Source organism: Kogia breviceps, chromosome 14, assembly GCF_026419965.1.
Source record: "Kogia breviceps isolate mKogBre1 chromosome 14, mKogBre1 haplotype 1, whole genome shotgun sequence".
Taxonomy (NCBI): Eukaryota; Metazoa; Chordata; class Mammalia; order Artiodactyla; family Physeteridae; genus Kogia; species Kogia breviceps.
This window is the reverse complement of record NC_081323.1, coordinates 75,130,318-75,143,970: the sequence shown is the minus strand read 5'-3', so window position 1 is coordinate 75,143,970 and position 13,653 is coordinate 75,130,318. Positions and strand designations below refer to the sequence as shown.

Below are 13,653 nucleotides of genomic sequence, written 5' to 3'. Positions count from 1 at the left end.
TGGCTGGGATGGCCAATGGCTTCTCTCTCCAATCTGGGCAAGAACCAGCTAGGCTGACTGTGTGACTTTGAGGTACGCTCTCCCACCTCTCTGGGCCTCAGTGCCTCAGTCCATTCCGTACAGTGGAGGTCTGCAGAAATTGTGGGTGAGGAAGCCCCAGGAGGCCCAAGGTTGGCAAGGACACCCGTGTCTCCTCCTCCTCCTGTTCCTTCTAGGACCTGATGTACTGAGGAAGTCTCCTCCTCCCCTCCCCATCCTCCAGCCTCATACCAATGCCTCTAAGACATTTGCTTTTCTGGTCACTGGGGTCAAGGCACCTGTTGTCTCTAAGAAGAGAGACAGAGCCACCCTAAACTTAGCAGCTGCCCTTGGCCTCCTGCACTGGCCCCTCCCTGTCTCAGTCGACAGCTGCCTCACCTTATATGGTTACCATGGGGGTCCAGGCCCAGGGAGGAGCCCACTTATTACTGGGTTCTGGGAGGGGAGGAGAACTCCAAAGAGGGGGATGGGGGAAGTGCTTAGGAAGCTTGGGCCAAATGGAAAGTGGAGAAGTTGAGGAGGAGGAGATGGGGGTGGCATATCAGACACTGGAGTTCACAGGATCTGAGTCTGAGCTGGGAGTAAGGAGCCTCAGAGAACTCAGCAACCAAGTAACTGGGAAGCTGGGAGCTAGGCCTGACTGAAATTTCAGGATGGTGGACTTTGTACGGAAATTGGAGCCCTCCTGGTGCTGAATCCTGAATCCTGGACCTCAGGGGAATGAGGGCCAGAGAGAGGAGGGGCTGGTAAAGTCAGGGCTTTGTGTTTGTGGTCTAGGGTATCCTGGAAGGCTCATGAGATTGGGGTCTGATTTCTTAGCAGAGAATGAGGAGTACAGAGGGTTGTATCAATGAGGAGAGAGGAGTTGATGGAATGGGTCCTGGATCCTCAAAAGAATCAGAACACAGATATGGGAATTCATGGTATCGGGAATTCATGATTTGGGGTCTGGGATCCCCACTAGGATGGAGGGGGCACTCAGAGGATGAGTTCCGAGGAACTGGAGCCCAGATCCTGGGGAAGAGCTCAGATAGAAGGGGCTGAGGAGAGGGACTTGGGGATTGGGATACCCACGGGAAATGGTGGATCTAGAGAGATGAGTCACTTATAGGACTTGGGGGCTCTGGTTATAGTCGCCTGGGATTTGTTGCGGGCTGGGATGAGAATTAGAGGCTGAATGAAGGGCAAGAGTACGTGATCAGAGCACTGGATCAAGTGCCCTGTGGTGGGCTTGGGAGCTGAATAGAGAATGGGGCCCACGAGAGGACTCAGGCAGGGCAGCGTGGCGCTCTTATTGGCTAACGGTTGCACCCATGCCCCCGGTCCCCGCCGCCTCTCCGCGCTGTCCCCAACTGTCACTCCCACCTCCCGCGCTTGTCTCCGGTTGTCACCGACATCCCTGTCTTGGCACTGCCTGCTGGCAGCACCCCTTCCCTTTGGATGCTGCCATTGGCTGAGACAGCTGTCTATCTTCCTCCTGTTGCTAAAGTGAGAGAATGCATTCATTGGCTGACGAGGCAAATTAATCGCAAATTTGACCCTCCCCTCCCACCTGTCATGTCTTCCTGACCTTCTTGGGAGACCCAAAGAATCCCTCAGCTCCTATCGACTGCGGATGCTGTCCGTCACCGCCCCAATAGACATCACTGTCTGTCAATTTGACCTCCGCCTACTCCCCTTTTCATTGGCTCCCTTTTAACCATTCCTATTAGACAGGCCCGCCTCTTCTCGCACAGCACCCGCCTCCTTCCACAGTCTTTCACTCTTCAACCATCTTTATTGGCCAGGAGGTTCATCTTCCCGCTTTTCTATTAGTTAATCCCTTCGTCCCGCCTCCTCCTGCCTTCACTCGCCCTCTCATTGGTTTTATAACCTCCACCTTCTCTGTTTCTTCTTCCCAAATTACCCACCCCCTTCCCACCTTCAGCCCCACCCACACTTCCAACGATTGGCAGAAACCCAGTTCTCTCTCTCCTATTATTCGTCCAAGCCCTCTGACGAGACGGGAGAAAAAAAGGAGCGCGATGGGGCCGCCCGCGCGCAGGCGTGAAGCGCCGAAACGCAGGCCTCTTGGCCAGCACCGGGGCTTGTGCGCAGGCGCGAGGTGGGCCGCTCGCCCGAAGCGGGAGGGAGGGAGGGGGTGGCGGCGAGAGTGCGAAAGGGGGGAGAGGGCGCGAGCGAGACCCCGGCGCCTGGCGCCCCGGGACCCGTGCCCCGGCTGCGCGCGCCGGGTGGCCGCCCGCGCTCCAGCAACGACCCCGGCGCGCGCCGGGCCGCGCCCTTCGCCCTTTCCCCTTCCTCGGCGGGCGGTGGGGAGCGGCCTGAGGGGCGGCGCCTTTTGCGGCCGCCGCGGCGGGGGGATGTGAGGGGCGGCCCGCGGTCATGGAGACGGGCCCGGCGCCCCTGGTGGCCCCGCCGCGCCGTCATGGCGCCCCCGCGGCCCCGTCGCCGCCGCCCCGCGGCTCCCGGGCCGGGCCCGTCGTGGTGGTAGCTCCGGGGCCGCCAGTGACCACGGCCACTTCGGCCCCGGTCACCCTGGTGGCCCCCGGGGAGGTGCGGCCCGCATGGGTACCGGGTCCAACCCAGACCTCGGACTCGGCCCTGGCCCCCGCCCCGACAGTCACCAGCAGCACGGAGGTGGGGCTGACCCTGGAGGCCTCACCCGAAGCCCCGAGGGCGCAGGTCTCCGACCCAGAGCCCTTGGTGCCCGAGGCTGAGGCAGGCGCCGAGAAGTCCATGGCTCTGGCCCCAGGGGCAGACTCTCCGAAGACGGAGGAGGCCAGAACCTCACCCGATCCTGGGCCAGGTACCCTCACCGGGACCTGCACCAGGACCCCTTCAAGAACGGCTCCTGGGGCCCTGACCGCCAAACCCCCGCTTGCCCCCAAGCCGGGAACCACAGTGGCCTCAGGAGTGACTGCACGGGTAGCATCAGTGACAGCAGGACAGGTGACAAGTGGACATGGAGCTGCAGCATCAGCATCAACAGGACAGGCTCCAGAGGACCCCTCAGGGCCTGGCACAGGCCCTTCAGGGACATGTGAGGCTCTGGTAGCTGTCGTGACGGTGACCCCAGCTCCGGAGCCTGCTGAAAACTCTCAGGACCTAGGCTCCACGTCCAGCCTGGGACCTGGCATCTCTGGGCCTCGAGGGCAGGCCCCAGACACTCTGAGCTACTTGGACTCCGTGAGCCTCATGTCTGGGACCTTAGAGTCCTTGGCGGATGATGTGAGCTCCATGGGCTCAGACTCAGAGATAAATGGGCTGGCCCTGCGCAAGACGGACAAGTACGGCTTCCTTGGGGGCAGCCAGTATTCGGGCAGCCTGTGAGTACCCAGTGGGCACCCAGCGGGCCTGCTTCAGGGAAGTAGAGGTTGCAGGGTGGGGGGATTATACACTTTGCCCACACTCTCGCTGCCCATCCTCCAATGAGGATCCACGGGGTGATTAGTGGGAATGGGAATGCTTAACAATCCTTACCATGCCTAGAGCTTCCTGAGGTTTCTGTGGCACCAGCGTGTTAGGGTTTGAGACCAGGTGTCGGGAGTTCTGGGTTTGAGCCTAAGCCTTGCCTTTGGTGTGTGTGTGCCCTTGAGTTAGTGCCTTCCACATTTGAGTTAGTGCCTCACTTTCCTTCTCTGTGAAGTGAAAGGTTGAATGAGATGATACCTCAGGTTGTCCCAGCTCCTTGATGGGAAACTCCAGCTACAGGTCACATATTCTGGAGGGTTGGCTGGACAGGGGTTCTGGTAGAGATCTTTGGTTCCTTAGGGAGAAAGTCTGGAGGGATGCAGGCACCTCCCTTCCCCCATAGCCCTAGGTCTGATGGGGTGGTGAGGTGGGGAAGTCTGTTTGATGGAGGAGAGACTCTGAAGGTAGGGCCCCTCTGTGAAACAGAAGAGCAGTCTTGTGTTTTCACTGAAGGAAAGGGGGTGGAGGAGGCCTCTTCCCCATTTCCTCATCTCCCCAGTCGTGCTTACTCTTTCCTAGTTCCCTCCAGGGGCCTGAGTCACTTCTGAGGTGAGGGTGTGATTGCTTCTGACTTCTTCCTTCCCTCTCTTTGGATCATTGTTCCTGTACCCCTTTAACCTGCTGGTCAGTTCAGTTTACAGCACTGCCTGAGAACCCCCAGTGCCAGGCCCTGTGCTGGGTACTAAGGATAAAATAATCATTTCAAGATGCTCATCATCTAGAGGGAGAGACAAATACTTAAACAGTTGGTTTCAATATAATATATTAGGTTTATCCTGGAGATCATCACAGGGTTTTGTGAGCAGCTAGGGTGACAGGGTTTTGTGAGCAGCTAGGGAAGGGATCTTTTGCCCAGTCTGGGAATTCAGCTGGACTGATCTGAATCGTGAAGAATGAGTAGGATTTAATCATGGCTGTGCGTGTTGGGGTGAGGGGAACCTACCTGGTGTTGGGGGAAGCCCTGTGGGAGGGATTATAATCCAACAAAAAAAATCAGAAAATCTTTGAGTACCAACATTCTCGGTCCTGTGTGGGGAGGGCAACTTAAGTTTGACCCTGGTGCTTTCCCATGCATGAGGGATGCATTGCTGTACCTAATTTACAGATGAAGAAACAGGATTAGAGCAGTTGAGTGAATTGCCCCACTCAAATAATTTGGAGCTGTGTGACCAGTGGCACTCTCCTCAATACTTTGCTGCCCAGAGGAACTTGTATTGAATTGGATTTTAGTGAGCCCCTCTTGTGTACCAGGCACCATGCTGGGTGCTAATTCTCTGCTTTTAATTTTGTCCCTCTAAAATCCATCTTCCATGCTGGCAGAATCTACTTCTGAGGCAAGGCTGACTGTGGCACACGTTACCTTAAAAGCTGTTAGCAGCTCCACACTGTCCACAGGATAAAGTCCAAGTGCTTTAGCCTGCACACAGGCTCCTTATGATCTGGCTCTGCCAGCCTCTCTGGTCTTCTTTTCCACCGCCTTCTCACCATGCACTGTGTGCTGTGGTCCTGTTGAAGTGATTGTAGTCTTCTGCCTTCATACTCAGGCTGTACCATCAGCAGGAATGCCCTTCTCCCTGTCTTTCCCTGCCATGTTCTGCTCAGTCCTTCATGGCTTACCTCAGCTGTCCCTTCCTCCAGGAACCCTTCCCTGATATCCATCGCCCCTCCTCCGATGAGGTGCCTCTTCTGTGCATCTCCCTCATACATTGCAGTTATCTCCCCTGCTAGCTTGTGATCTTTTGAGGGCAGGAAAGGTATCTTACTCTTCCTGGCCTTTAGTAGAGTTCGGAATTGTCTTATGATAGAGATTAATGAGAAATCACCTTTTAGTTTAAGGAGCTTCTGGGACAAGAGAAACTAACATTAAACCTCCCATTTAACAGTCCTTTATATACAGTTTCTCAATAGTCCTCTCAGAACTTTGTGATGTAGGTGGTGGCATTCCTTTTTACATTTATAAGGAAGAGACTTAAGTTATCACTTGCCAAGACTCCCCAATTTCTAAGGGACAACTGGGTTTTGAGCTCAGGTCTGTCTGGAAACCCAAGCTCTTTCTTCCATTCCACTCACCTGGTACTGGCTCCTACAACTAACTGTTTCAAGACTGATGGGGTATCTTGAGTGCGAAGCTCTGACAACAGTGAACAAACAGTGCAAGGAGAGCTTCATTTGCTTGGGAATGTGGGGTGATTTCAGGGAGGAGGAGGTAGTGGAAATTGTAGATGGTGCAAGGGATCTTGAGTCTGGTAGAAGGAAACTCAGTTGCTTCTAAGGGGCAGGGAAGTATGTTTGTTATATATTTTATTTTATGAATAATAATTGCTGTTACTTACTGAGTTGCTGCTATGTGTTATCTCATATAACCTCTTAGGTAGATACTGTTTTTCTCTCCATCTTACACATGAGGAAACTGAGGCTTAGAGAGTGACTTGCCCAAGGCCACACAGTAAATAGGTGGCAAACCTAGAACTTGGATCCAGGTCTAATGCAAAGTGTAGCTTTTCAATATTCCGTGCTCTCTCCCCAAACTTGTATGTGTCTGAAATGGGATTTGAACACAACCTCTGTATAGCGATCCAACATGAGAATGTGATCTCTGTTCAGAGATTCCAAGGAAATTCCGTTTAGTGTGATGAGCTAGGACCTTGGATGGCCAGAATGACCAGACGTCCTAATGTTCAGTATTGGTAGCTCACAAAATGCATTTATGGTCTGATCTCTCATTTTTGAGCTTGGGGAAGTGGCTTGCCTCAGTTCCCCCAGCAATCTAGATTTTTATACTACTGCTACTGACCTCTTCCATACTCCCCATATCCTCAGAGAGAGCTCCATTCCTGTGGATGTGGCTCGGCAGCGGGAGCTCAAATGGCTGGAGATGTTCAGTCACTGGGATAAGTGGCTGTCACGGCGTTTCCAGAAGGTTTGAGAAGGCTGTGGTGGGCAGGGCAATGGACATGGTGGGTGTGGGGCGGACAGGGTGGGCCCATGTGCTCTGGGGAAGCCCAGGAACCTGATAGTATCTGCTCTCCGGACCATGTTGGGGGTAGGTGGTTCTTGGGCCTGGGGGGAGGAGTAGCTCTAAAGATAGAAGGGCAGGCGGGGTCCAGTGGAGTGAAGCCTATGGGATGTGGGACGAGTGTCCCAGGGAGCCCAGGGACTGCTGGGAAAGCTTGGAGGCTGTGCCTGCCACTGAAGCTGTTCCCCTGCCTGCCACTCTGCCTTAGGTGAAGCTTCGCTGCCGGAAGGGGATCCCATCCTCCCTCAGAGCCAAGGCCTGGCAGTACTTGTCCAATAGCAAGGAACTCCTGGAGCAGAACCCGGGCAAGTTTGAGGTGCGCACAGCTCCAGGGTGTTGGGAACGTGTGACAGTGTCTATGTGAAGGGTATCATCAGTTCCCCCAGATCCTGAGATAATCTCAGCTGTCCCACTGCAGGAGCTGGAACGGGCTCCTGGGGACCCTAAGTGGCTGGATGTGATTGAGAAGGACCTGCACCGTCAGTTCCCTTTTCATGAGATGTTTGCTGCTCGAGGCGGGCATGGGTAAGGTGACCTGACTGTGTGAGTCAGTGGTGGATACAGGGCTGGGTTGAAAGCATTTCTTGCCTTCCAGAACTTCTACAGGAGTGGTCCTTAATGGATTGAGTGTCTAGCCATGTTGAAGGAAGTCTCCTGGGAGGGAGACTCTGATTCAGGGTGATGGGGGTGGGGTGGGGTGCTGGTGAGGGGGGAAGGGGAGGCACATCAAGGGCTCATTGAAGAGGTTGCATTTGAACTAGGTTTTAAAGGATAGATGGGAGCAGAGCAAGGGGCAGGTTCTTCCTGGCTTGGGGGTTATGTAAGCTGTGTCTGGGCAGTGGGGTTGGGTAGAGCTGAGGCTGGAAAAGCAATTAAGGGCCCTTAAATGCTGTGCCCAGGCCCTTCGATCTTTGTTCTGTTTGCCCGGCTTCCTCACGAAGGCTATATATCGCTTCCTAGTAGTGTGCGATGTTTTTAGGTGGTTCTCAGCTCCTTGTGGAAGCATGTGGATGGACATTTTTTTAACAGTAAGTTCATCCTTTCGGGAAATATTTGTCAAGCGCCTGCTATCTGCCAGGTACTGTTTTAGCTACAGATGACAGCTGCCCCCTCAGGGCTTATATTTTAGTAAGGATAGACAATAAATAAAAGAAAGAATGAAAGTATGTTGTATGTACAATGGTGCTAAATAGAAGAGTTTAAAGCAAGAAAGGGGAAAAGAGAATGTGAGCCAAGATGGGGTTACAAGTGACCTGATCTGACTTGTGTTTTTAAAAGATCATTCTGGGACTTCCCTGGCCGTCCAGTGGTTAAGACTCTTTGCTTTGACTGCAGGGGGCATGGGTTTGATCCCTGGTCGGGGAACTAAGATCCCACATGCTGCGCAGTGCGGCTGGAAAAAAAAAAAAAAAGGATCATTTCTGGCTGCTGTGCTGACAGTAGACTATAGGAGACAAGGGCAGAAGCAGAGAGACCAGGTAGACTATTTCCATAATCCAGGAAAGAGATGATGATAGATAGACCAGGATGGTAGCAGTGAAACTGGATATATTTTGAAGGTAAAGCCAAAAGAATTTGCCAGTGGATTAGATGTGGAGAGAGAGAGAGAGAGAGAGAGAGAGAGAGAGAGAGAGAGAGAGAGAGAGAGAAGAATGAGTGTGTGTGTGTGTGTGTGTGTGTGTGTGTGAGAGAGAGAGAGAGAGGGAGAGTAGTTAAGGAAGACTCTTAAGGTTTTTGGTCTTAGAAACTAGAATGAATGGAGTTGCAATATACCGATATGGATGGGGAAAACTGGGGGGAAAGTAGGCTTGAAAGGTTTATCAGGAGCTCATTTTTGGAATGTGAAGTTTGAAATACTCACTGGATATCCAGATGGAGATGCAAAGTAAGCTGGATGTACAATGGACACAACATTCAGGTAGAGGTTTAAACTGGAGACAGATTGGAAATTGAGAATTGTCAGGCTCTACATGGGACCAGATCTCACCCATGGGACTAGATGAGGTCATCAAGGCAGCAAGTGTAGATACAAAAGGAAGCTGTTCAAAGATTGAGCCCTGCAGCTCCAACATTTCAAGAATGGAAAGATGAGAAAGAACCTGTAAAGGAGCCTGGAAGAAGCTGGTGAGGTATTAGGAAAACCAGGAGAGTGTGATTCCTGGAAGCAAAGTGAAGAAGGGTTTCAGGATCAGCTGTATGAAATGCTGCTGACGGGTCAAGTAAAGTGAAGCCTGCAAATCGACCTCTGGATTTAGCAATGTGGAGGTCATTGGTGACCTTGATAAAAGCAGTTTTGTGTGGAGCAGTGGACTAAAGCCTGACTGGAGGATGGGAGGAAAGAAATTGAAGATAGAAAGTCTGTACTCTAGGTGAGTGGCTGAATAGGTAGGAAAGAAACGGTGTGGTATTCAGAGGGGATAGCTGGGTAAAGAGAGGTTTTTGTTTGTTTGGTTTTTGGCCATGCCCTGTGGCATGTGGGGTCTTATTTCCCCGACCAGGGCTCGAACCCGCACCCCCTGCAGTGGAAGCATGGAGTCTTAACCATTGGGCAGCCAGGGAAGTCACAAGAGGTGTTTTTTTTTTTTTTAAGCTAGAAGAAATGACATGTTGGTATGCTAGCCTCTGTAGTTAGAGAAAAATGGATGACGCACAAACAATGGGAAGGTTGCTGGAGGGATGGCCTGTGTAGGTGAGAGGGGATGAGACCCAGTTGCCCAAGTGGAAAGGCTGTGGTTGGCCAGGATCACAGATAGTTCACCCATAGCAACGGGGGAGAAGGCAGGGGCACAGAAGCAGGCAGGTGGGTGAATGTAGCATGGGAGCTTAGGGAAGTTACATGTTTATTTTAATATATATTAGATGAAATAACTAGTATATCAAACCTGTCATTTCATAGATGTTATTACAAAGTGGAGAAAAAATAAATAATAGTGGGGTGGTATGCAGATAAAGCACAAATGAAGATCACACTTCAGTGCCTGAATTTTGAGAAACAGTACTGTAAGCAGTGGTCAGGAGTGTGTGACTGGAGGCAGGGAGAGGATCTGGGAGGTTATTACATCGTCCTGGTTAAGAGATGAAGGTGTGAGCTGCTCAGTGGCTGTGGTGGCGGAGAGAGGGAATAGACGTGAATGAAATTAGAAGGTAGTGTTGATTCGACTTGGTGATTAGCTGTGGGGAGTGATGGAAGGCTCGCTGTTTTCTGCTGTGGGGCTGAGGGGATGGGATTCCCACACACAGCGATGGGGCACCCTCAGGGAAGAGGAACAGATCTAAGGCAGAGAGTTTATTCTTTTGGATGCAGAGACAAGAGAAAGGTCTGAGGCACAGCTGGCTTCCCAAGCCTACACCAAGAACCAGGGCTCTGCCTGGGGGGAACTGATGAAATCCAGACGGATAAGGCAGGGCCTGCCCTGGGAGAGCGCCTGCTCTGGGGCAGTAAAAGCATTCAGACAGTGCCAGAGGAGGGCTGATGCTGTTGAAAAGCTTCCTGCAGAAGATGACCTTGAAGGTTTACGGGATGGGGGCAGACAGAGAGCACAGCCCGTGTGGGGACATGGGTGGGGAGCACGTGGGTGTGCAGGCAAGGGCGGAAGCCTAGAGCCTGGAACAAAGCTTAGGTTATGGTCTGAGTCTTTGGCTTAAGCTTGATATGCAGGATTAGGAAGGTGGATAGAGGTGTGTGGTGGTAAAGCTCTGGGGTTGATCTGCCATGGGATACAGGGGGGCTCTGGGGGTGGTACGGGTTAGTTTGGGGGCGAGAGCTCCCAACCCCTGTGACTTTCCTCATGGTCTTTCCCCATACCCACAGGCAACAGGACCTGTATCGAATCCTGAAGGCCTACACTATCTACCGGCCTGACGAGGGCTACTGCCAGGCCCAGGCCCCCGTGGCCGCAGTGCTGCTCATGCACATGCCTGCTGAGGTCAGCAGATGCTGGGCCTGGTTGGGGAGGGACTGGGAGGATCTTGGCCTGCAGTGGTGATGGGGGAAGCTCCCTCCTCCTTGTTTCTCAGGCCCCATCCCTCCCTCCTTGTTCTTGCCCTTCTCAGCAAGCCTTTTGGTGCCTGGTGCAGATCTGCGACAAGTACCTCCCTGGTTACTATAGTGCAGGGCTGGTGAGTGTCTGGAGGTTGGGTGCAACTGGGGCTGTGACTTTTCCCCAAGACTGCAGGGTGGTTCTTGCCCTGCCCCACGCTGTACCATCCTGTCCCTCTGTTCTGGGCCTCTCCCACTGAGGTGAGGATCCCACTTTGTGGATGGGTACTGACTACCAGGTCCGGTTCTACCCCAAGGGTCCACAGCAGGCCTCTTCTCATGGTTTGTCCCACTTCCAGGAGGCCATTCAACTGGATGGAGAAATCTTTTTTGCGCTGTTGCGCCGGGCCTCCCCACTGGCACATCGGCACCTGCGACGGCAGCGCATTGACCCCGTGCTGTACATGACAGAATGGTTCATGTGCATCTTTGCCCGCACCCTTCCCTGGGCTTCAGTGCTACGTGTCTGGGATATGTTCTTCTGTGAAGGTACTTCTATAGCCATTCAGGCCATGACGGGGCTGCGGTTTCCATGGTGGCTGCCAGAGGGTGGCCTGCTGACAGAAGGCTTCACTGGAAGCTCTCTTGGGGCTGGAGAAACTGAGGCCTGGTCTTGTTGGCTCTGCCACCAGCCCACAGCTTGCTTTACCTCCCAGGAACCTAAAACCCATGGCAGCTTGTTTCCCTTCGTGGGGCCTCAGTTTCCTCATCTGTAAGGTTGGCAGTAGACAGGGAAGGGGGCTGTGAGTCCCTCCTAAATGGGACAGGCTGAGATCCCGGGCTGATCATCCAGCCTCTCTTCCTGGGACCCTGCAGGCGTCAAGATCATCTTCCGGGTGGCCCTGGTGCTGCTGCGGCACACGCTGGGCTCTGTGGAGAAGCTGCGCTCCTGCCAAGGCATGTATGAAACCATGGAGCAGCTGCGCAATCTGCCCCAACAGTGCATGCAGGAGGACTTCCTGGTGCATGAGGTAGGTCCTAGCCTTAGCATACCTCACACCTGCTTTGGCCCATCCCCATCCCCAACCTTATTCCGGTACCCGTTTCTTCTCCATCTAGGTGACCAACCTCCCAGTGACAGAAGCACTGATTGAGCGAGAGAACTCGGCCCAGCTCAAGAAGTGGCGGGAAACCCGGGGCGAGCTGCAGTATCGGCCCTCACGGAGACTACACGGTTCCCGGGCGATCCATGAGGAGCGGCGGCGGCAGCAGCCACCCCTGGGCCCCTCCTCCAGCCTCCTCAGCCTCCCTGGCCTCAAGAGCCGAGGCTCCCGGGCAGCTGGAGGGGCCCCCTCTCCACCCCCTCCTGTCCGCAGGGCCAGTGCTGGGCCTGCCCCAGGGCCTCTGGTCACCGCTGAGGGACTGCATCCATCCCTTCCTTCGCCTACTGGCAACAGCACCCCACTGGCTCCCAGCAAGGAGGCCCGGAGGCAGGAGAAGGAGCGGCAGAAGCAGGAGAAGGAGCGTGAGAAGGAGCGGCAGAGGCAGGAGAAGGAGCGGCAGAGGCAGGAGAAGAAGGCTCAGGGCAGGAAGCTCTCGCTGCGCCGGAAGGCAGATGGACCCCCCGCCCCCCAGGATGGCGGGGACAGGTCCTCAGCATCAGAGGCCCGGCAGGATGCTTACTTCTGATCTCTGCCCTGGGGCTGGACTGCAGGGCCCCCCTTTTCTTCCCTCAGCCAAGAGCAGGCCTTGGCCTGGGGTGCTGCTCCCGGCGCTCTTGGCAGGCTGTCCCTCTTTCTGAGGAAAGTGGCTTGATTCCCCGTCTCCTTGCCAGCTGCTGATCCCTACACGGCCAGGACTGTCCGAGGACATGGGGCAGCTGCATTTCCCTGGGGCAGCAGCGAACAAGTCTGGAGCCCTCACCTCCGGTTAGGCCCAGCTGGGGTCTCTGTCACTCCTGCCCCGATTCTCTCTGGGATCCCTTCCCAGGTGCTGTCCTGATTGGCCTTTTGTCACCACAGGGGTGACTTTTGGCGATGGGAGTCAGCGGTTTTCAGATTCTTACACTCCAGTCACTCCCCTTAACCCATGAAGTGGAGCTGGGTTCCTTTTCCCTACTTCAGTCCTGCCTGTCTCCCCCCACTTCCTGGCGGGGGGCCCAGGCTCTTCGTGTTCTCCTTCTGGACATCTCTGTGTTGTAATTATGTACGGAGGACCCGGTTGGCCCAGGGTGGGGGTGTTCACTCTCTTCTGTCCTTTGGTTTTCCTCCACCATGTTCTAGCACGTTGGTTTATTTAAGGGGACATGCACTGGAGCAGGAAATGTCCCCCACTTCCCCACCACCACCCTCCTTGCTCTCCTTCCTCTTCACCTACCTTTCTCTGTATTCTCAGGCCTCCCCTGCTTTGTCTCACCAGGGCTCCCACCTTTCACCTTGTTCCCTTCCAACCCTCCAGCCCCTACCTGGGTAAGGGGTCTTCCCTTGAGCTCCAGGGGGTGGAACCCAATGTTTACATTTTCTTCTGTCTCTGCCCCCACCCTGTGCGGCGCTTTGAGGAACCGGAAAAGAACCTGCTGTTGTACCTGGGCCTGTCTCCTGCATTGTTATTTGATGAAGGAGGTTAGAATAAGGACAAGGAGGGAGGGGGTGATGGAGCTAGTCAGGATCTGGGTGTCTCTTGAAGCAATCGGCTGGTCTCCTGGTCTTGGCAGGTAGGTACCTTTTGGCCTTTGGTCTGTTTGTCACTCATCAACAGACAGTGGTTGAGCTCCCGCTCCACCTCTGCCTGGGATCTGCTTGCCTCCGTTGTCAGTGGCCGCCTGGAGCCGTCTGTGCGCCACCTGCAGCACCTGGATCTCCTTCCCAAAGTGCTCGTGCAACTCCTGCAAGCTGGAGAGGGTACTGCCCTCTCTGTACTGTGGGGAGCCACAGTCTTCTGGGGGTGAGCTGGTCTCTTGTCCATCTGCCTGGCACAGCTCCTGGTGCTGGGCCTCCAGGGGGCGTAGCAGCACAGCCAGGCTTCCAGCTTCTGGTTTTCTGCTGTCGGCTTGTAGGCCTGCCCACCTTCTACCCCTGGGGTCAGGATGGTAAAGGCGGCGTAGGGTTCTGTGGCCCCAAGGCGTGGCTCCACCTGGCAGTTCTCTAAC

The 13,653-nt window shown here is 54.4% G+C and overlaps 1 protein-coding gene across 1 annotated transcript; it reads left to right on the top strand.

Annotated features, from left to right (window-relative positions):
- The first annotated feature begins 2,362 nt into the window (after nt 1-2,362).
- On the top strand, nt 2,363-13,093 carry TBC1D10B (TBC1 domain family member 10B). The gene is made up of 9 exons (XM_059036202.2): nt 2,363-3,365; nt 6,331-6,430; nt 6,735-6,842; nt 6,945-7,051; nt 10,338-10,452; nt 10,580-10,645; nt 10,865-11,054; nt 11,382-11,536; nt 11,625-13,093. The coding sequence occupies exons 1-9, from the start codon at nt 2,422-2,424 to the stop codon at nt 12,192-12,194; spliced, it is 2,355 nt and encodes a 784-aa protein (XP_058892185.1). The 5' UTR covers nt 2,363-2,421; the 3' UTR covers nt 12,195-13,093.
- Nucleotides 13,094-13,653: the final 560 nt, after the last annotated feature.

What these genes read in the sequence shown, in the direction of transcription:
- TBC1D10B (XM_059036202.2), top strand. Translation starts at nt 2,422, where the DNA reads ATGGAGACGGGCCCGGCGCCCCTGGTGGCCCCGCCGCGCCGTCATGGC. An exon ending in GTTACTATAGTGCAGGGCTG is followed by an intron (nt 10,646 to 10,864) that starts GTGAGTGTCTGG and finishes TCCCACTTCCAG; the next exon opens with GAGGCCATTCAACTGGATGG. An exon ending in GGATATGTTCTTCTGTGAAG is followed by an intron (nt 11,055 to 11,381) that starts GTACTTCTATAG and finishes GGGACCCTGCAG; the next exon opens with GCGTCAAGATCATCTTCCGG.